The sequence below is a fragment of the Bombus huntii genome, chromosome 16 (genome assembly GCF_024542735.1).
Source record: "Bombus huntii isolate Logan2020A chromosome 16, iyBomHunt1.1, whole genome shotgun sequence".
Taxonomy (NCBI): domain Eukaryota; kingdom Metazoa; phylum Arthropoda; class Insecta; order Hymenoptera; family Apidae; genus Bombus; species Bombus huntii.
This window is the reverse complement of record NC_066253.1, coordinates 5,888,839-5,912,870: the sequence shown is the minus strand read 5'-3', so window position 1 is coordinate 5,912,870 and position 24,032 is coordinate 5,888,839. Positions and strand designations below refer to the sequence as shown.

The following is a 24,032-nucleotide window of genomic DNA, read 5'->3' as shown; positions in this document are numbered from 1 at the left end:
AGATCTAATGATAAAAAAATAATAAATCTAGAATATGTTATAAAAAAAATGTATTATTTACATTATCGAGTTCGTTGGAATTAATTAAAAGAAATGCATACAAATTTAAATATCATCTTCTTGTTGCCATCCATCTTCGTTAGATAAAAATCTTCTCTTGTGGCTAGTATTCATGTAAGGTCTTAATGCCCATTCCGTATCAGCTGCTGCTTCTGCATCCAAAGTACCTAATTTAATTTGATATAATTTTAATTGAAATCTGGGACCAACTTCTACCAGTTCGATGGCCTTTCCATGAATCTTTTTATAAGTGTGATGCCGGAAGGATATGTAGTCATCATGATTGGCAAAAGTAATTATTCTTTTGCTATCTTCTTTTGGTACTGGGAATAAATATTTTAAAATACTCATAACACGTTCACCTAACTTTGTTTTGAAATTGTGAAATATAAGGTGAGGATATTGTTCAGACATGGTTCCAATATCAGGAATATCGTGTCTCATAATAACGTCCGACATGGTGAAATATGCAGTAGGTCCATAGGGAAGATGACAAATAATAAGAGAATTAGGCACGCCTCTGTGTTCGTGCACAATTATGAAATCTGTAACGTCGTTTGCTCTGCACGCATGTATCAATTGTTTCATTTCATAGTTTCCTCGATTCATTCTTTGAGAATTAGGAAATATCAAACGCAATTCTTTGACAAACATTTTCAATCTGGAACTTGGGTCGCGAGAAGTGGTAATCACAATTTTTGGATCTTCAACTCCGGCCCAACGATATTCATCATCTTCGTGAGATCCCACAACACCTCCCATTTCTGTTCCAATAGCAACAGCCATTTCTGGTCCAGCATCTTCCCAAGCTAATTGTTTTTGTATGTTCAAAGCATCTTTTCTTAGATCTGGATGTATAGGTATATTTTGCTCTAGGCTGCGTTTAAGTTTTTCCTTCTTTTCTTGAATGCTTTTTAATTTATCTTGAACGGATTTTCTGTAGAGATATTCTCTACGAAGCCTCGCTTGTCTCCGTAACATTTTGACGTTTCAATAAATACCTTGTACTTAATAAATACTTTTCAAAACTAAAGGCTTATAGGTTATAAGAATCACACACGTCCTGATGTAATATAAACAATAATTATAGCTGATAGAAGACAGATTGTGCGATAATAAAATTTAATTTAACGTATTATTAAGTTTTTATCATCAAGTTAATAAAATTATTATTGATTAATTTATTCCAAATTCTTGTATTCTTATATTCTCTGTACATTCTCGTATTGTATATTCTCTCTTGTATTGTATATAAATTCAGGCGGTAACGCGATTGGTCAAGCTGGCGGTGACGAGCCAATTACAGCTTTCGAGCGATGATGACGTGTCTTCAACGACTAAATCTCGAAATTAGTAAGTAGTTAATAACTTTGCATTTTCGTGTACTTGCAAAAATGAAATTTGTGCTTGAATTTGCGTCGTTAATGAAAATAAGCGACGGTGAGTTTTCTTTCTCTCTTGATAGTTATTATAATCATAAGTAGACCGAGGATTCTTATATATCTATAGGAAATATGAAAGTGCAAAATTGTACAAGATTTATATGATATGAAGAAATATGTAAAATATTTAAATATAGTATTTTCTATAATACTTGCTGGGTAAAACAATTTGCTAGGTTCTGTTTTTTAAATTATATTCTCAATGAAATATATGATATTATAGTTTTATATTTATCGGCATAGCTTTTGTTTTCAAACTTTTTCGGAGCATATTTGTCCAACGAAAAAGAATTTGAATATGTATACAATAGGATTAAACTTGTACGAGAGAAGAACTATTATTTAGAGCAATAATGAATAATGAAATATCTTTATTGTGATTTTATAGTTGATACACGGAAAAATCTGTATAGAGAACCAAGTACCAGCTTGGAGTCGACTAATGAAATTGGTACGTAAAATATACATCAGCGTTCATCTTTCTTTATTCAAACTATATTTTACCATAGTTTACAAAGAACATGTTTGGGTAATCGAGAGAATCTACATTAGAATGAGTGTATAGGATAAACAACGAGTACAAATTTTGATAGTTGTCAATAGTAGGAACACTAGAAAATTTTGCATGCTGCAGCTTCCGATATATATATAATCATTATACGTGGTAGAAATTATTCGTTTCTTGCTTGCGAATGAAATTTGGAAATTAATTGCGCGCGAGATTTGAATTTGATTATTTAGTGGCATCTACGCCAGCGATAAATATTTCCCCTTTACAATGTCGGTAACCTTACCGACCAACTCTTAGCATCTCGTCCGCGTCGATAATAAGTAATCGACGTACTCGCGAGTAGTAACTAGTTTCAAACATCGACGTCAGATATCATATGAATTATTTCTTTCTGCCTATAAACGTAGAAAAACTTAAACAACGAACAGGCCGAGTCTTTATATCATTGGATGTACTCATGATATGTCAGAATTTCTTTTCAACGATATTAAAAAGTAAAATAAAATACGTAAATGAATTTAGAGATTCTATAGAATCAGAGTTCGTTCGTTGGTGATTTATGAAAGGATAGACGCGAGTCGGAGGCTTTTTTCCCTCCTGGTTAATTGCAACCAGCTTGCGATTTCCCTGCTGTCTCTTTGATCGAGCCGCCCACTCGGTATTTCTCTTCGCGGAATATGACTTTTCAGGCTGCGCTTAATTAGCGACGAACTTTGAATCATAATCACAAAGGCATTCTTTGTAAGCGTATAACGCGTGCTACTGCTTCCTACTCGCAGCGATTTACAAGAGTTTGCAGTTTCTTCCGCTGAAGCCAAACGAAACGAGACGAAACGAAAGTTGAAAGAAAAAATGACGCGAAACGACGAAGAAAAAAGAAGAGTCTAGCAATGGACGCAGAAGAATCGCGGTGATTTGGGAAAAAAGTGTAATGGCCCCGGGGATAGGGCTCGTGCCGTGCACGGCGCCTCGTAATTCATTTAGACGGTAGCTCGACGAGACAGGCTCAATTACAGTCGCGGCAAAAAACCGCACGGGAACGAGTAGCTTCTTCGTACGACGTGCGTGGTCCGTGTTCGTTGCTGCTTCGTCTCGGCGTACACGCGCGCTCGTTTTCTCGTCTCTTTCAAGGAGGAAAGAAGGGCCGCGGGCTCGTGTCCTGCGTCACTCAACCAAGCACACCGCGGACATCGTTAAAGCCTCTTTGTCATCCGTTTTACCCGACCGGCTGCCATTATGGCCCCTCGTTCGTTCCTACGTGCAAAACGTTCGGAATTCCTCGCGCGTACCCGCTCCTAGGAGGTCTTCCATCTACAGCCGAATCTACTCTTGGATCGTTTACTTTTTGCGAAATTCGACTTTCTACGCGCAACATTTTACTTTATAAATTTCTCCAACCTGATATTTCCGTCTATTTATCGTTACTGTGCCGTATCGTACGATATTATTTAGCGATATATTCGAGAACCACGGTCCACCTTTGTCACTTTGTGCTTCTAAAATGATCGTACAATAGCATCGATGGCGATAAATACGACGTAGCAAGTAAAAGTAATATTTACTTAAAGTAGTATAATTTATTATTATTATTATTATTATTATTATTATTATTATTATTATTATTATTATTATTAGTATTATAGTATTATTTAGTATTATTAGTATTATAGTATTATTCAGTATTATTATTATTATTATTATTCCACTGAATTTTTGAAACTATAGTATTATTTAGTATTATTATTATTAGTATTATTAGTAGTATTATAGTATTATTCAGTATTATTATTACTATTACTATTATTATTATTATTATTATTATTATTATTATTATTATTATTATTATTCCACTGAATTTTTGAAACTATAGTATTATTTAGTATTATTATTATTAGTATTATTATTAGTATTATAGTATTATTTAGTATTATTAGTATTATAGTATTATTCAGTATTATTATTATTATTATTATTCCACTGAATTTTTGAAACTATAGTATTATTTAGTATTATTATTATTAGTATTATTAGTAGTATTATAGTATTATTCAGTATTATTATTACTATTATTATTATTATTATTATTCCACTGAATTTTTGAAACTGTAGTATTATTTAGTATTATTATTATTAGTATTATTAGTATTATAGTATTATTCAGTATTATTATTACTATTACTATTATTATTATTATTCTACTGAATTTTTGAAACTATAGTATTATTCAGTATTATTATTATTATTATTATTATTATTATTATTATTATTATTCCACTGAATTTTTTAAACTATAGTATTATTTAGTATTATTATTATTAGTATTATAGTGTTACGTTTTGTTTGGCTAGTTTTGGTTGTGTTGCCGTTAATCCTTGAATTCAGAATAAATTGTAGTGTTGTCTGTTATTTAATGCGACTGGCAATTAAACTCCACGTTTCAGCTAACCTGCTACGCGCAGGAGTACTGGCACGGGAGAGGATTAAAGTTGGTGAAAATAAACGTTCGCTTAATCCTATTATATCATTAGACAAATATTCTTCACAAAAAAAAAAAAAAAATGTTTATTCGTATTGTAATTGGATATTGACAGAATTGTCGTTGAAATTTCGAATATTCGGAGTTACAGTCGTTCGCAATACGTTTTCACTCTTATTACTTACAAGATTTTAATTTTCATGGATTTTCGATAGTTTACAAATTGACAAATACAAACACGTCGATTAACAAGACTAACAAGCACTGGGAACTAATGAAACAAAGAACTAAAAGCTAAAGAACTAAAGGACTAAAGAATCTAAAAGCTAAGAGCTAAAGGAACTAAGAGCTGAAAAAACTAAGGAACTAAAGAATTAAAAGGCAAAGGAACTGAGAAATTAAGAGCTAAAGGAATTGAGAATTAATCGTTATGAACAAGAAATTACTTGCCAAGAAATGGGCAACTGATCGCCAAGAACCAAGAACCAATTAATCACCAAAAACTGACGAACTAATCACACAAAACTGAGAAATTAACTACTCTGAACTAAGCAATTATTTCTCTTTCTTCTATGTCGCTACGCTTATTTATATTTAGGTCTACCGTGGGGGGGTCGTCGTGTGACGGGTTATTCCGTGGGGGTTGTGAGGCTCGAATTTGCTTTCTATACAAATTGTTAAAATTTATTCAAATTTCAAATTGGAACGCTCACTCGCGCTATTGGTAGTTTTAGTCTACGTTACGGAGCGTGCGCAGCGCGGGACGTGACAATAGTATTATTTAGTATTATTATTATTAGTATTATCAGTATTATTCATTATTATTATTATCATTATTATTATTCCATTGAATTTTTTAAACTTCGTCTGGAAAACGCGAGAAGCGGACGTACCGTGTGTGTGTGCACGCGCGGTAAGCCACCGACATTTTCACTCATCGCGGATGATTCATCGAATATGAAAGATGAGAGCCTTATACTTATACTTATATCAGTTTACCGAACGAATTCGTTTCGCTAGTCTTGAAAAGTTTGATCGCATCCAACCGATGATAAAACGTGCCGAGCTATTCTCCATTCGCTTCTCTCAGACAACACGTTTTATTCCTCTGTTCGATTCTCTTATTCGCTTCACAGTTTACTTCGATTAATTTTGATTATGTCGATACAATCGATTATTTTGATTAATCTGAAACGCTTGGATACAGGAAATTGCTCGGTTCGTACTTAGAAAACGCGTCTTATTCCTCTGTTCGATTCCCTTCGCGGTTTACTTCGATTAATTTTGATTATGTCGATCGATTATTTTCATTCGATTATTTTGATTAGCTCATTTGAACGATCTGAAACGCTTATTCAGGACACTGATCGAGTTAGTACTTGGAAACAACAGTAAGAACTGCCTGTGCGAAACACGTTTGGCACATTCGTAGCTGCTCGCGTAACGACAAACACGCGCGTCGTAAAACGTGCTTTGTATCTCGCGGCGTTTCCTTACGAACGAATCGTCGTTCGATTCATCGAAGGGACTGTTGTTTGAGAATCGTTAGATACAACAGAGGATCGTTGTTCCATGCTTCTCAACGAGTTATCCTCGGCGATCGTCCAAAGCGGAAACGCGTAAAATTCCTGGTCGGTCGTTGGCTCGTTTCGTTCTCTCGCTGCTTCGCAGGCCAATTTTTCTCAGCCTCGGTTTGCACGCGATTTTCAATCGCGCGTACCTACCTACGTACATTTTCGCGCCTGTAAAATTTCGAAGAACCGATAGAACCGATAACGGGATATCGATAAATAGATTGGCGAGGAGAGGCGGCGGTGGTCGAGGATGGCCGTGGATGATGGTTTTTGCTCGGCAGAAAGAAAATGCATCTACTGTTCTCGTCGGAGGGATGTCGGGCAGGGTTAATCGGCCGGTTAAGCCTCAAGACAATGGGCCTCGGTGTTGATGGCGATATTTTAATGAAGTTAGCAAGTTCCCGGTAGCGGGTCGCCGTCGCGATTCCAGGAGCGTGAACGAGAGGAGCCCTTAAGGGCAGAGGGCGGAGGCGCCACCCGGCCACTGATTTCCACTTAGCGATATCGTCCTACAAAGCAGCCTTCATCTGCCACAGTTTCTTTTCTCTCTATCTTTTTCTCTTTTGCTCCCTCTGTTTCTTCTTTCTGCTCCCCTCTCTCGCCTCGTAGTTGCTTCTTCTTCGTTGTCGAATCTCGGATGGAAGAACTGCGGGGGAAAGCGAATGGAAACGAAATGGAAGGTTGGGTTTTAGCGATGAAAACGCGCTACGTTCTGCGGTGGTTGCGTGGCGTCGAGTGACGCACAGGTTTGCCAATCGACAAAGATGTTTCATCGGATTACGGCTCTCGATCATTCTCCAACGATTTGCATATATACGGTGGAATAGAGCGTGTGGCAGGAGGATCGCGATGATCGGCGCGCGTCAGTTAGAAACGGCGCGGCCGAACAACGAGTCGCTTTGCATACGGCCGGATTAATTTGATCGATGGCACAGGGTATATACATCGGAGAAAGCGATTACGCTGCGACGATAGGATATTTTCTGGCCGATTTTCCAGCCTTCTGTGTCTCTGTTTCCTTTGGCACGGGGCACGCGTTAATCGATTCACTGTGCAGGCTCGTCTGTAACGTTATTCCTTTTCATACTCGACTCACTTTCCGTCGAACTTGCTTCACCGCGCGCTAACGAGACGCGTTCTCCGGTTTCTTAATTAGTCGAGCAATTAATGCGGAATCAGAAACTGTGAAGATAATTTAGCGGCCGCGGGATTCGCGGCCACGCTACGCCAAATCCACCATCGCCGATTACGACTCGAATATTCGCTCACAGATCGGTTTCGTGCATTTAGGTGTACGCCAGGCCGGCTATCATTAGGGAGAAATCACATGCAAAACCTGAGACGTTAAGATCGCCCCGTTCGGCCGTAAACTTTCGTAGATTCTAATCGAGCGCGCGTAATTAGAGCGGCAGCAATTGTCGGTAATTAATTGGAGGTAAATTAATTAGCTTAGATCGAATAGAAAGTGGAAAATTACAAGGTATTCGGTGCAAGTCGAACCGCGTTTCTCGGCTCGCCGGCCTAAACGCTGTCGTTTTCGTCCTCGAATCGCGCTCCAGTCGTCCGAAAATACGCTGCGAACCTCCTCTCCACCGAGCAGTCCGAAAGAAGATGTAAATCATTGGAAGAGCAGCTACCGCCCGCTCGAATTCCACCAGGTCGATTGGGATAACGCGAGACTAGCAACGATAGTAACTCACACGCGAGATAATATTTTACTATTCGAACAATATTTATTAATATTATTTAATAAAATAATAATGTACGAAGAACGTTTAATAGGAGTGCGAGTGTGTTTAATCATTCGTTTGAAATCTCTTCCTTTTAAATTCGAAGGTTATCGACGAGTAATCGAAGGCTGTTTTAACGCTTTTTGAATGGGAGAGAAATGGGAGCGAATTCGCGTCTTACGTACTTGATGCGGTATCCTGTAAAATTGTTAACTATTGTTAAATGAAATAGTAAAAAGGAAGTAATGGGTGCTATAAACGAAATGTTACGAATGTATTTTTACATTACGTGATTGAATAATACGGAATTGTTCTCAATATATTGATATGATATTGGTCGCTCGGGAAGTTTGTTCCGATTTTTGAGCAATTTAATAAAATAATAAATTTTGCTTATTACCTTTCCATTGGAGAAATTGTTTTCAAGCATATTGCATTAAAAAACGTTACCAGAAGCATCTTAAAATATACTTATTGATTTTTAACAAAATATAGCACTTGCGAAATGCTGCTCTGATTTTTGAGAAATTTAATAAAATAATAAATTTTGCTTATTACTTTTCCATTGGGGAAATTGTTTTCAAGCATATTGCATTAAAAAACATTACTAAAAGCATCTTTAAATATGCTGATTGATTTTTAACAAAATATTGCACTTGTCAAATGCTGCTCTGATTTTTGAGAAATTTAATAAAATAATAAATTTTGTTTATTACCTTTCCATTGGAGAAATTGTTTTCAAGCATATCGCATTAAAAAACATTACTAAAAGCATCTTTAAATATGCTGATTGATTTTTAACAAAATATTGCACTTGTCAAATGCTGCTCTGATTTTTGAGAAATTTAATAAAATAATAAATTTTGTTTATTACCTTTCCATTGGAGAAATTGTTTTCAAGCATATTGCATTAAAAAACGTTACTAGAAGCATCTTAAAATACGCTGATTGATTTTTAACAAAATATAGCACTTGCGAAATGCTGCTCTGATTTTTGAGAAATTTAATAAAATAATAAATTTTGCTTATTACCTTTCCATTGGAGAAATTGTTTTCAAGCATATCGCATTAAAAAACGTTACTAGTAGCATCTTTAAATACGCTGATTGATTTTTAACAAAATATTGCACTTGTGAAATGCTGCTCTGATTTTTTAGCAATTTAATAAAATAATAAATTTTGCTTGGTAGCTCTCCATCTGGGAAGTTGTTTTCAAGCATATTGCATTAAAAAATGTTACTAAAAGTATCTTAAAATATGCTCATTGATTTTTAACAAAATATAGCACTTGCGAAATGCTGCTCTGATTTTTGAGAAATTTAGTAAAATAATAAATTTTGCTTTTGATTTGCTTTAAATTTTGGTAGCTTCCCATCTGGGAAGTCGCTTTTAAGCATATCGCATTAAAAAACGTTACCAGAAGCATCTTTAAATACGCTGATTGATTTTTAAGAAAATATTGCACTTGTCAAATGCTGCTCGGAAAGTTCGTTCCGATTTTTAAGGAATTTAATAAAATAATAAATTTTGCTTGGTATCTTCCATCTGGAAAGTCGCTTTCAAACATATGGCATTAAAAAACGTTACCAGAATATGCTCATCGAGTCAAAATATAAATTTCGAATAAACGTTATAACGTTCAAACTCTATAAACGAACGAACTTTCCGAGCGTCCTTTTGAATCTTTTCAATCGTTCGGAAAATACGCGCGAATTCCGGCGAATTTATGCCCGTCAGAGCATACTGTCCTCAAAGTGTTAAATACAGCTACATACCTATTTTACACGGCACATCGCGGCAGATTGAAACTTCGAATCGAGTCGTGGGATACCTCGACAACGAAGAACCGTTTAAATAAAAGACGTTCGTGGCAAATGAAAAACGAAGAACCGTCAACTATAGCGCGTAGCTCGAAGAATGCAAAATGATAGTCGAAAGGTAAGCAAAATCCGTGTCCCGGAAAGGGACATAGAGGTGGAATATATCCGACGACGATTATAGTCGTATCGACTTTCGTGTCTTTCGATCCCTCGAATACTTTACTCTTCGCATCTCTTTCTCTTCTCCCAGCGACAAGTTAAATTGCCGTATCGATCGACGAACAAAATTCCGTGTTTCTCCGGTGGCGATCGATGGGACCAATTTGAACTATTAAGCGCTCGCTTTACGATTCTACTCGGCGAGAATAGGCAACTATCGACAGATTCGAACGGTTTCAACCGACTTTTCACAGACGAAGGCGAACTCGAGGAAAGTAATTTCTTGCTTCTCTCATCAAACTCGCCTTCTTTCTTAGAGGATAAGCTATCGTCGCAGGGGTCGCTTTCGGGATAAGGTACAGTTTACGAGGGATTACGTGGTTTATGAGTTGGAGCGGCGCTCTCGCGCTTTTTAACCCTCGGTTTCCTCGATTTTCATCGGTCGAATCTCCTCCAGAGTCACGGTCCTTCCTTTCGTCCAATTTTACGAGCGCGCCTCTCTCGTGCTGCTGGCTCGCAAGATCTCTATTGTTTTCTGTTCTCGGTGCTTTTCGTCTGGAAAAGCGGAGGTTAAGGTCCCCGGACGATCGTAACTCCGGGGTCGTCGAATTCGATGCGCGGAAACTCGACTTCGTAACTGGCGCCGCGCGTTTCTTCGTCTCGCGGCGAGAGAACGCGCCCCCATCGGAGTTGCAGGTAGGCCAGCCAGGTGTGCAATGCCATTTCGTTTTATCAAGCGTCGTCCCACGTGAAATCGATGGCAACGAATTAAACATTTTTACGCTTACGCGTTGCTCGCGAACTTGGCCACGTTTCGTTCGAAATAAAATGGAAGATAACAGTTTTGAAATAACGAGCTACCGCCACTATTTTTATTTTCCAAATAAACAGCAGGCTCGTTTCGTCTGAAATTCCAATAAATCATTTTCAAATAATTCCTCCGTTCAGTTAATTACATCGTTCGAGTAAAGTAAGAGAGCTTGTAAGCAGGAGATTGCGAGATTACGTTGGTAGCGAGGCCGAACTCGATAGAAACATGTTTCGTGAGAAACGCGTTTCAAATTTCTCTTTAAGGGCCAACTCGATGAATGCAGCTCGACGATATTTCTCCACGATCTTAAATTATTTTCATGCAAAGACGACACTCGAAAGTTTCTCATTCACAACGAAACAAAGACGAGAAGCGTATACGTTGGGGCTACCTTAGCTCGAGTCGATGAAACGAGCGATTTTTACTACCCGCGACACTTGTTATCTCTTATTCTACTCGAATCGACTAATTTCTATTTTACCACGACAAATCCCTCGACTTGGAATTCGTAGACTCTGACGAATCGTTTCGTCAGGATCGTGGCAAACCCGTCACAGCAAACGAACGGTAACATCACCGCATATTTGCATATTACGAGACATATTTGAGAAACTTCTTTTACACGCGTACTGCGGGTTAATCTCGATCGACATTCTTCGTCACTTTCGTGCGATCGAACCGGTTCGACTTTCGAGAAGCGAAAAGCGTGCTGCAACTTTTCCTATCGCTCAAACTCTCACCGTGAGATATAAAAATTTAATTGGTCTGGCGGAATGACGTGCCACCCACTTCCACTTTCTTTCAAATTCACCCCTGGCTTCGTTCTTCGTCTTCGCCTTGCTTCCACGACACGAGATAGCGATGGCCTCGAGACACACCTCCGGTATCAATTCGGCCCGAGTTTCGCCCTTCTTCTTCGTCTTTGCCCGTCTCGTCCTCCGAACGTTTGCCACCGCTTCTTGGCTCGGTCACGGGGAGGAAAAAACTTTGTCGATTGTTCGGGCCGTTAGCGGGATCGTTGCCGCTGGAGAACTCTTTCGTAGTAGATGGTATCGTAAATATGGAGGCGAGAGGGACGTTATCGAATTAATTTGAAGATCGCTGCCAGTGTAGCGGCGCTCGTTGGCCATTTTTCCCCCGTAATTTCGTCAAGTCGGCCAGGTGTGAATTTGTTGGACCGTTTATATCGCGATAGAGCGGCGTAGAAACGGATCGCTTCGGGCCGAGTTTTTGCGAATAACGTTAATAATAACGGGCGAAAGGGTAGATAATTTCGGGCGGGCGTAACGCTGACACTAGCAAATTAAATTGCCCGGAAGAAATGAAGTCGATAGTGGGAATGAATCGCCCGGAAGCTGCCTGTCGAACCGATCCCGATAACTCCCATCCTCTTCTCTTTCGCCCTTGCTGCGCGCCCTTTCGTTCCTTCCTCTTCGCAGTTGCCGGCCAATCGATACGCCGCGATTTAAAGAGTCACGCGTTTCCTTTCCCAGCTACCTTTTAACGAATCGTCGCGCACATTGCGCGCATCGATCTCGCTCGATCTCGGTGCAATTTGCAATTTGCGGCGCGATTTACCCTCGGCGGGCATCGATTTTCTCGTCGCTTTTCCCCGGCGCAGACTCGCCTTTCCGCGCCGGCTGAAGCGGCCGAGGCGGTTCAAGCGGCAGCTCGAGCCTCGAAAGATAGCTCGAACGCGTTGCCAGGGTTTTGTAAGCAACACAGGCAATCTCTGTCTGCGTTAGATAACGCCGACAACGCCGCTATAGATGGAGGGGGTAGCTTTTCATCTTAGTAAATCGCACCCTCTACGATTCCGCGCGCTTCCTCGTCTGCTCCGCTGTGTCCTGTTCGCCGGTGCATCTGAACAACAGCTTGCACCGAGTGTTTAGCCGTTTCAACGGATAACGAGAAAGGCGTTGCTTCCGCGTTTTCGCAGGAATTTCCGCGAGTCGAAGATTCCGCTCGCCTGCAATTGCCGCGCACACCATACGACTCTGTCTATTCGCATGGCTGGAAGAAGGTCCGAGTCGCGGCGTGTCGGCCGTAAATCCAGGCAGCCTGTAGCCTAACGCAGACCGGGCTGGGCCACCGGCGTAAAGCACCTACGCCAAAGTCATTTCCTAGAGCTTTGGAGCAAGTTACTGCAGCAACATCGGCAACTCCTCGGCGGAGGGTAATAAAGCCATCTTGCCAACGGGGTGGTTTCGCCTCTTCCACCCTCGCAGCCCGCCCCTCAGGAGGTGGCTGGATAGCGATCTATACTGCCGGGCACCCCTCTCGTCGTTGCCAGGCAACCGTCCCTCTCTCTGTCTCTTTCAACCCCTTCTACGCCCGAGAGTTCTTCCACCCTCCCTAGACAGAGAGAGGCACAGAGAGACCGAGCTGGCCTCTCGATTTTCCCTCTGTTTCGGATTTTTAACCGATTTAATCGTCGGAAAATTCCGCTGGATATTTCGCCTGTTTCCCCTCTTCGTTGTTGTTAAGTGCACGCGCGAAGGAAAATCACGTCGGTGCAGGCGCAACCCTTTCGCCCACTTTTTTCTCAGTTTGCTTACCGTTTTGTCAGTCTTCACGTGACAAGTAGCCATCGAGATCAAGAGAGAAATTTCACTCTTATCGATGCCCGCGGTTTCGAGTATTTTAGCTGCGAGGCGCGGTTAAAGAATCGTATATTTTGTAACGTAGGATATACAGGTCACTTAAACCTGACGCGTGTTTCGTGGGTTTAAAAATACCTGGTCGAACGAAGCTGGCTATCGCGTACATATGCAGATGTAGTGTCGACTCGCACGAAGTGTCCCGCAGTTCGCTGTACAAACCTTGCCGGTGTGTTTTGCAGATAAAAATAAGAGCGAAACGTCGAGAACCTGGTAAATGCTTCGTTCGAAAGTTGTAACAGAATACGAAGCGCGATGCGAACACGCCACGTCGATACTCTTCCTCTCGTCGTTGATTTAACACTGACCTCAGCAGGCCCCGGTGAAAATTCGCAATTCCATTTAAAATTGTTATTTCTTTCGTCCATCCAACTTTATGTAAATTCTCGCAGCAACAAAAATCGAGCAACTGCTTAATCGGATAATATGAGACAATAATTGTTATGCGACATAAGGTACACACAAATGTGTTTATTATTCTCGTGCGTCATTGTGTCATGCGATTTGCTTTCGTTCTGGTTACAAAATTAATCGCGAGACTGAAAGTCTACGAGAAATTCGATAGCGCGTCGATGTCCACTTTTCATCGATCAAATATTAGGTCGTCTGGAAAGTGTCTTTCTTTTACAACGATGCATCTTTATACAAATATTAAACCTAATCTGTCGAACGTTGTGATCCTCATTTTGATAAAAGAAAACGGATCACAATTTGATAAAATAATATAAAACGGAAAATGTTGTGCATCCATTATTTGCCCGTAAAACGAAAGAAGCTTTTCATCGGTCAAACACGTATCTGTGTACGTTGCATACTTTTGTTACAACTTTTTAACGAATCATTCGTCGAGTTGCTGCTACGTGGTGACGTTTTAGTCTCATCTTCGCCTGTAGAACACGCTTGGAAAGTTAGTTCGTGGAACGCGCGGACGAAAGAGGAAAGAAAAAGAAGAAAGAGGAGGAACGAACTGGAGAAGGAAATTCGGACGCGGAAAGGTTGAACGATTTCTCGAAGAATAGGGGAAAACGCGTTCCGAGAAGGAGCGAGGGTTGGAGAAAATTTGATCTCTCTGAGAGGGACGGGGAAGAGGGTGGACAGGGAGCAGAGATTGCGCTCTTATCTCGTCAGATACCGACCGCCTTCAGCTTCCGTTTCGTCCTCCTCCTTCTTCTCGTCCAGACCTCTCCCCTTCCTCTCTCCACTGGCTTTTCCTGGGGGAGGATTGACAAGCACCGAGGGCTGCATGCAACGTCCGATTCGATCCGCCGCAATAAAATTAGAACCGCTGCTTGGACTCTTGCGAACTTTTCCCTTCCTTATCCTCCTCCTGTGTTTTCTCGTTTCGTCGTTCGCGAAAATTACCAGCGCACGCACTCACGACATTTACACTCACGACATTCTACGTTTCCGCGTACATTCTGCAATTTCCTTTTAAAATAAGATGCAACGAAATTAAATAGTCGGGAAAGTTTCGTTCGTTTCGTACGGGAAACAATCGACGCGCGACATTTTTTCTTTTCTATATACTCTCTACTATATACTCTCCATACTTTTCTATATACCGAATTGCCTACGATCCATTTTTCCTTTACTATTTCCTTATAAAACGAAAGAAACCTTTGGCTCAGCCGAACGTTTAACGTGCATCGTAGCATTGGCAACTTTATCTATTCCACGCTTTCCCGACGCGTATCCCACGAACGATCGTAATTCTACTTTATTCAAATTTTCGCTGCTCGAAAAGGTACAAATTTCGCGCTTTTTCATCATCGTCCTTCACGCGCGGATAGCTTAGCTCTCTCGCCGCGTCGGTCCACTCTTTCTCCATTTTCCACTGCCTGCAGGCCTCCCTTCGAAGAAAGAAGGGAGGCGGCGTGCTGATAACGAGTTGATGTATGACCTAGTGACGTCACCGACGAGACAACCCCCTTCCTCGACGGTCGAGAGTAGATTACAAAAATCGATAGCGCGTCGGGGACGAGAAAAATGCGCGAGTCGGGCGATTAACGTGGTGAAAACCAACAAAGAAAGAAAGAAAGAGAGAGAGAGAGAGAGAGAGAGAGAGAATTGGGAAGAAGCTTGGGAACCGAACGATCCGATTGTTCTAAACTCGTTAATCGGCCACGACGTCGACGACGAGATCTACTTTGCGACAGAGCGAATACGCCGATAGAGAGACGAAAGCGCGAGCAACTGTGTGGATTTCTCGGGGAAACGATACGAAACGGTGGCGAGAGCCTCCTCCTCCAACCCCTTTGCCAGCCCCGTTTTGTCATTACAACAACGGAGCAAGGGGCGAAGTGGCGGAAAGGAGGAGGCGCGGTTAGAAGTTTAATAACTGCTGGAAAGCGATGCCGTGGTGCGGTGCGGCGCGGCGTCGGTTGGCGTGGCGTTTTCTCACGGAGAATTCCGCCAAGGCGCGCACCAACTCTCCGCACAACACCGGAGATGGAACCCCAGACGTAATTTCCGGTTTCGCCGCGGCACTGCCGCGTTAGCTGAACCAAAAGACGATCGCTCAGCGAACGAGATAGCCCGAGATAACTCACTCCCTCGCGGTTCTCCTTCTACGTTTCTCTTCCCCTCCCTCTTCCTCCCTCTCGCCCCTTCTCTGTCTTCCTCTCCAGCCTCGTCTTCATCGACTTCGAATCTGCTCCGCTCTGCTGCCGTCTTCTCAGCTCGCAAGTCGAGACGCACCTGCCACCGATGACGATCACTCGTCTCTCTATCCTGTGCGATCGATCGTGCAGCAGATACGCGCCTTCTCTCGTTCCACGGACAAACAGCGGCCTCAGTTCGAGCCTCGGTTTCCGAGATTTCCTTTTTCGAGATCGTTCGAATCGGATAGGATTCGATAGAACTGACATGCGTCTCCATCATCTCGCGAGAATATTTCGAGGTCAATTGCGTTTCCGGCGTCTCCAACTTCCTGCCTTCTCTTTCATGTATCGCGATGCTGTTCTTGGGTCAGTTCCACGTGTCTGTGAAATATCGACCGAAGGCCGAGCTTCCAACACTCATCGAAATAATCAAGATCTTCGAGATCTTTCGACGTTTCAACGGTTTTTTAAGCGACCCTCGGACAACCCATATACATACGTATATCGCCAATATCTTTTCGGGCTTCTCAAGATCATCGTACGCGCGGATAGGGAGCCTCGATATCGTCGATAAATATTGAACATACGAGGAAAATGCACTTTGTCAATAAGAAAGTGACGACGATATCGTATTGGCAATGTATATAAATATTTTTCTGAGTCAATGCGTGTCTCTAATAACTCCTACGTTGTCGAATCCTTTTCAAATTTAATTGACATAATCTCAAGACTTCCATCTTCCTATTGACATCTACTCGTCTAAGCAAATTGCTTTAATGTACATCATTTCGGCTATTCACTGAGCCGCTGTGTATATATATATATATATATTTTTTTATTTATTTATTAAAATTTACAATCAATTCTCGCATTGAGAATTTTCAGTAATTTTTTCTGGCTAATTATTTATAATACGTTAATACTTATTATAGATAAGTATAATTTATAAGTAAGTATTATAAATAAGTAAATATTACTTAATTTAGATAACAAATTGAATCTAGCGTTTAGGTCTAGCGGGTAGTGTCTCTTCAGCCTGCGTTTCGGTGTTTGTTGACTCTTTTGCTACATCTGTCGCTATATTTCGCTATTTCCTCTTTGACTGTTGGTATCTTGAGGTCGCGATGTATTAGTTCGTTGGTGACGTACCAGGCTGCATTTATAATGGATCTTAGCGTTTTCGATTGGAAGCGTTGAAGTATTTCGATGTTGGAGTTACTTGCTGTTCCCCATAGTTAAATTCCGTAGGTCCAGACAGGTTTTATCACGGTCTTGTAGAGGGTAATTTTATTCTGTATGTTTAGTTTAAAAAATAGAATTGTTTTACTTTGTCCTTTAGTTGCTTCGTTTTGTCTGTATATATATATATATATATATATGTCGGAGATGAAAGGAAAACCGGAGCCTTCCCTTTGCAATTTTGAGGAAGCCTTCTAATGCTTTAGCCTAGATTTTATCATAACTGTAATTAAGCAGTTGTCATTTGTAATTGTTTGATATTTGTGAAAGCGAAAGTGGGTTCGAGGTGACAACTGGTCGCCGAACGTAGCCACGGTCACGGGATAAACGTTTTGCCTGACGAAGATGTGGATCGGTTGTATCGTTCTCCCTAGAAATCACATAGAATTGTACTTTAGAGATGTCGATATAATGGGACACACGTTGTATTAGGAATCAATCTCCAGACAGAAACTGCCTAGCAACGGCGTTTGGATCTTTCTCGATGTTTCCAAAGAGTATACAACAAACTTTTGACAGAAATTGCCTAGCAACAACGATTGGAACCTTCTCGATGCCTCCAGCGAGCATATAACAAACAAATGCAGTCGTATAGCGAAAAAGATTTTCATCAGATATTCATTCGTGTGATCGCCTTGGAAAGTGATACATCGAGCAATTTACCGAGTGTCTCAGCAATCGTATTTTTGTGTTTAAAATTATTCTACGCATAGTAAAGAGTAATCCCGTTGACCGTGGATTCGTTTGAACCCCGGAACATTGTTAATAGAGTTAATTAAATTCATTATTCGTAAAACCTATCGATCGTTAATCTCATTATTCGTTAAATTTATTATTCGTAAGACATATTATTCGTTCCTCTTATTGTTCGTTAAACTTATTATTCTTTAATCTAATTATTAGTTAAACTTATCGTTTGTTAATCTTATCATTTATTAAACTCATTATTCATAATATTTTGTAAAATCTTGTTTATTCGCGTAAATATATTCTCTGTTTCGTAAAACAATGGCTAATTCAAACGAAGAATCATTACGCGCCTTAAATCCTAATGATAACCCGACATATATATTAACGCTAGAACTTCCGATAGTTAACACGAAGCTATTTCTACCGAAACCAGTGAAAATGACAGGTCTTTAAAAAATACGTAATAATAGAATATTTTTATACGCCAAAGAAGAGTTACCAAAGTATACTTAGAAGGCAGGATGAAGTGGAAGGACAGAAAGATATTAGCAAGATTCAGATGTGGAAACGAGACCGAAGCAAGGGAATACTGGGAAGAAGAGGGAGAAAAACGATGCAGGCTATGTAAAGGGAAAGAAGAAGACCCGAGACATGTAATAGAAGAATGCGAAATAACAGGAGGACCAAAGGACACAGAAAAAGTACTAAACGAGGCTGGCGAAGGACCAGCAGAACTAAAAACAATAATAGAAAAGAGAAGGGCGATACAAGACGGGGAGGAACGACAATAAGGAAGCACAGCAAGGAGGCAAAGGCCCAAAAATTGTCACAGTTTTAGAGACAGAATAATTAAGGGAGTGCAATATAATAGAGTGAAACGAAACAGGTAAACGAGATGTAAAACGGAAAGCTGGTCCAAAGCCAAAAGGCACGGACTAAGCAATAACAAATAATACTTTTATATTTATTGATTTATTACTTTCTCACAGAAGCAATTCCACGTTGCGTAGTACGTTTCTCGTATTATTAGTCCATTTGGGATCCCTAAACGAGGGTTGACACGTTTATAAAATTGTAGAAACAGTCGTTTTGACTGTTGTGGTATTTCTAGTGTTAGCATCTAGCGATGCAGCGATCGATCCGGAATTTTCCTGATATCTGATATCGTCGTATCGAAGGATACGCGGTAAAAATTTGAAAAACGCGTGGCAAGTTGTACGAAACGAAGAAACTGGTTCGATAAACAGATTGCAGGATCCTTTTACATTTTGACTGGTATTGGTTTAAGTAGCCTCGATACGAAATTATTTTTAGGTTGAATACATGGAAAACAAAATAAAATTCATTATATTATTCTTTTAATTATCCTTGCGAGAGTGATTACATCGTTGCAATTGGAAAAAATATAACACGAAGTAGGAATTTGAAAATACAATTGTAAAACCAGTCAATTTGACTGTGGTAGTTCTAGCGTTAATTTCGACAGCTTTCAACGATTATATCAAAATAATCATCATCTTTTTAAGGCTCGTCAGAGTTTCAAGAGTTTCAGGATATCGAAGCCCAATCGATGTTATTCGCATTATCCGCCACGTACTTAAGAACCCACCGGTACGAGCGAATATTTCGTTGCTCGTGATCGATCGGAAGATGAGAATTTTCCAAGCGAGAAGAGGACATCATCGTCGTCATCCCCTTTCGAAACGCATTCTCGCAGCAGGCGTATTTCGCAAGCGAGACGCCGATCGGTTCGCCATGATCTCTCGCGGTGATTTGCACACAAACGCTTTCGATTTCGCTTTCGATTCATTCCTAATTCAATTACGCAACACCGCGGTCCGCTTTCGATCTATGAGAATGCCGGGACAAGCTTTCCTCCGCCTCGTCGCCGTTGGAAACGGCGCTGTTTTCCTCGCTAAATCACCGCTCGCGAAGAACCGCTGCCAACATCCCATCATGAATAATAAACGAAAACATCCATGCCGCGTGATATACGCACTTGTGCAGCAACTGGTTCCAACTTATCAAACCTTGCTTCTTTCTTCCTTTGCCACACTTTGTTCACCTTTCCTCGCGAACAAACCTCGTAAGGATATTATCAGGAATATTGGCTGCATCGCGTCGTCCGCGCATAAATCCGAGCGATTCGATTTTAACGCCAGCTTCTCCGCGAATTTACTCTCTTCCCTCCCTTTCTCTTCTCTTTGGCCGTCTTCTTCCTTTTCCCTCCATCTCTACCGTGAAAGATGATATCTGGCGGCCCGTTGAAATCCAAAGACGAGGTCTCTTTGGAACGGGCAAAGATTACCATAATCTCGTGTACCATCGGCGCAGTGACTCCCTTCTATCTGGTTTGCAGCGTTTTATCAAACAGGATACGCTAGCCTCCACGTCTCTCGACTTCCGTTAGCGAGAGCGCGGTCGCCAGCCATTTCCATAAGGATTTCCGCTCGTCCTACGCGCGGAATTTTTGCACGGCAACCTCTCCTTTCCTCTCCTCTCCTATCCTCGCGTGGCGTGCCTTTTCTCTTTTCTTGTCTCCTGCGCGTTTTTTTCCTCTTCCCCTCTGGCCTCTACCCTTCAGGCCACTTGAAATCTCTCCGTTTACGTTTGAACGCGGGGTCACGCGCGATACCATCGCTCGATTCGAGCACGAAGGCCAGAACCTAGCTGTCCGTGCTTGTTAGAGGGAAACAATAGCACGGTTTTGTTCTCTCGAGCGAGTTCCCTGCGAGTCCACCAGTCGCACTGAATTTTCCTCCGGTTTTCCGCTCTGGGAAACCTTCTGCCGGCTACCAACGTTCGTTCGCTCGCTCGCGGAACCTCGTTGCATCGACCGTTAACCGGAATTTCCGTCTATCCGCTCGATACGCGCGAACACGCGCACGGATGCAGAAGGAGAATGGCGAAAGAGCGGCAAATTCGTAGCCCTTCGGCTCAAATTTCAATAAGTCGATTGCGGATTTTTACGCGTTCGCGCGACATTTCAAGACGCGAAAGGGCAAGCTCGTGATATGCAAAAACGTATAAAACACCGAAATTACTTTTTACAAGGTTTAGTAGATGAAACGATCTTCCACTCGAGCGCTATTTTTTACATTATACTTGTTCGTAAAAGCAGGAATTTGCATAAATGTCGGCAGTCGATGAACGTACAGTCATGGGAAAGTTGTAAAATATACAGATGTAGTCGGCGATACTGCGAAAAGCGAATTGGAACACTTTGACTTGAAATAATCGTAACTCTGAAATGGAAGCGCGTGATGGGAAAACTGAAACGTTATTTTACGAACAAAATGAAATATTTACACAGACGCTACGCGTCGCTCAAATCGTTGATTAATAAGAATAAATAAATAAATAAAAATAAAAATGTCACGGAACAAACTGCAATGCAGCGAGCATGAAGAATCGTCGTTACGTTTCACCGCCTTCTTCTTCGGACCAACTCAGACATTTCTTTCGTGAAATATTCGTCCTACTTTTACCTTGGAACTTATCGAACGATGCCTCGTTATGATTTTAAATTCCCCAAGGAGATTTTGAATTTGCCGCTCTGCGATTGCCGCCCTACCAAGACTCTCTTCTCTTAAGGTAAAAACATAGCGAGCAGATGTAACGGACTGTTCGGTTGACTGAGAGAACAAAGCGAGTAAAACAAGTGCGTAATGACACAGAGTGATAGCGACGATGATAGTGTCGCGAGCTGATTAGTCTCTGTGCGATGTCGCGCTTGTCTCGCTTGCTTCATTCGGTCGAACAATCCTCTGCACCGCCACCCGAACCTGCTCGCCGTGTTCTCACCCTTGGAAATCTCGCGGCGTCCATGGCGCGGTGGCAGGAATTTTTATTGCGATTTTACCGTTCCACGGGAAATTTTACGAACGTATCCCAGAGGCCTGGGATAACGTCTCCGCCGTGAAGCTCTTGCATGAAATTTCCATTTTGCCTGGTCGATTCGCCGGTGCAACAAAAGGGCGCGAGATAGAAGGCTCGTAAAAACAGACGGCGCCTCACCGTGCTCGATGCTGTTCTCTGGCTCTCGTCGTACGTGCGCCAGCGAGCTCGTAAACCGTAGTTAAAGTTTTAAAGGGCAGTTAAATTTCGAGCGAGTTCAGCCGGAGCATTATAATGGCGCGTGCCGGTCGGGGGTTGGCCGCGAAGGGGTTGCCAACGGAGATGATGGATGTAGAAATTTCGTACGCAACCCTTCCGCCGAAAGGGCTTTAAAGTGGGCGTAGTGGGAAATTTGCTTTTTCTATCCTTTTTCCAGCGACTACAGGGTGGCTCGTAATTCGCGGTACAAATGGGACCAGGGCGAGTCTGTGGCTCGAAATAAAACGAAAATCGGCGATAACGATAGGTGCGTCGGAGATTTTCCGTTTTCAGAAAATACGGTTCGAAGGTTTGCAAAGTGTACGTAAACGTGGTCAATTCCCGCTTGGACGATCGATGGGAGGTTACTCTACGTGTGAAAAGAAGTTGAAAACGTAGTTTCCTTCGTCCCGGGCCTCATTCTCCAAACAATCGAATCTCAAAATTTGCCTCTGCTTGTAACCATCCCGACCGCTTGCTACTTTTTCATGTAATTAAATAATTTATTTTATTATTTACTCTATGTAATAATATACACATTCGCTGTTTAAGCATCGCTCGTTGTATCCACATCCGTCGTCTTTCTACCTGTTCAGAATATTTTTCTCAATCTGTTTTACAATTCGAGCATTAACCAATTAGCTGCGTTTCACGCGTATGCTTGTATTTCCCTTATATTTATTTACTCCACGACCTAATCCCATGAGAAATTTCTGAAACTAAAATCCGCAGTTACCTGGTTAAAGAATCCGGAAATGAGGAGCTTGTTAAGGAAGAACGTTGTTCCGCAAGGTGCGGCAACCCGAAACTCAATTCAAACGATAATATAGTACTATTTTACCATGGTAGTAGTATAGTACTATATAATAATATACATATACTATAAATGTACTATCACGTACTGTTGTAATATTATTATATATATTATTATATAACTATACATTAACGTGGCGCTGTTCGGAGCAGAGGTATGGGACTGGAACGTGGAAGAAAGACTGCATAGAATACAAAGAGGATATGTGAAATGGATCTTAGGTTTAGATATGACAACACCAAATTATGTATTGATAGAAGAACGCGAGCTAACAGAAATCAAAGAAAAAGCATTAAGAAGAGCAGCAAGGTACGAAGGGAAAGCCTTGGAATCAAAAAAGGAACTAGTAAAGGAGTGCATAAAGGAAAGAGAGGGAAACTGGGGAAATGGCCAAGAAGGGAAAGGAGCAAGAAAGAGAAAGAGGGTACTAGAAGAGGTGAGAAATGGAGGGACGCAGATGGAAGCAAGAGAAGAGCAGGAAAGGATGACGGCAGACCAGATTATAGAAGAAAGAAGAAAGAGAGAAGCAGAAGAGAGGGGAAAAGGATAAGGGAATCTAAATATAACATACATTACAGAAAAATTGCCAAAGAAGAGTTACCAAAGTACTTAGAAGGGAGGCTGAAGTGGAAGGACAGGAAGATATTAGCAAGATTCAGATGTGGAAACGAGACCGAAGCAAGGGAATACTGGAAAGAAGAGGGAGAAAATAGATGCGGGCTACGTAAAAGGAAAGAAGAAGACCCGAGACATGTAATAGAAGAATGCGAAATAACAGGAGGACCAAAGGACACAGAAAAGGTACTAAACGAGGCTGGCGAAGGACCAGCAGAACTAGAAACAATAATAGAGAAGAGAAGGGCAATACAAGACGGGGAGGAACGACGAGAAGGAAGCACAGCAAGGAGGCAAAGGCCCAAAAATTGCCACAGTTTTAGAGACAGAATAATTAAGGGAGTGCAATATAATAGAGTGGATAAGAGGGGAGGTAGATATATAAGAAGCGAAATAGATAAAAGAGATGTAAGCTCGTCCAAAGCCGAAAGGCACGGACTAAGCAATAATAATAATATAACTATATATTAATAACTATATGTAATAATATAACTATAATTATCAATAACTATATATTACTCTTACTATGAATAACTACATATTATTCTTTCGTTTCATAAGGTGATAATAGATGAACAACAATTTCTGTTTTATATTATTTTATTGAATTAGGTGCGATCCATTTCGTTCTATTTCTATTATTACGTTCGTGCATAATTCGATAAACTAATATAAAACAGAAAACATTGTGCGTCTATTATTTTCTTATAAAACGAAAGAAACACTTAGACAACCT

The 24,032-nt window shown here is 41.0% G+C and overlaps 1 protein-coding gene across 1 annotated transcript; it reads right to left on the bottom strand.

The window, feature by feature from the left end:
* Positions 1-33: 33 nt before the first annotated feature.
* On the bottom strand, positions 34-1,326 carry LOC126874199 (U3 small nucleolar ribonucleoprotein protein IMP4). The gene has a single exon (XM_050635954.1). It carries the CDS (start codon positions 1,039-1,041, stop codon positions 106-108), a length of 936 nt encoding a protein of 311 aa, XP_050491911.1. The 5' UTR covers positions 1,042-1,326; the 3' UTR covers positions 34-105.
* Positions 1,327-24,032: the final 22,706 nt, after the last annotated feature.

Coding starts and splice junctions, on each gene's coding strand:
- LOC126874199 (XM_050635954.1), bottom strand. CDS start 1,041: ATGTTACGGAGACAAGCGAGGCTTCGTAGAGAATATCTCTACAGAAAA.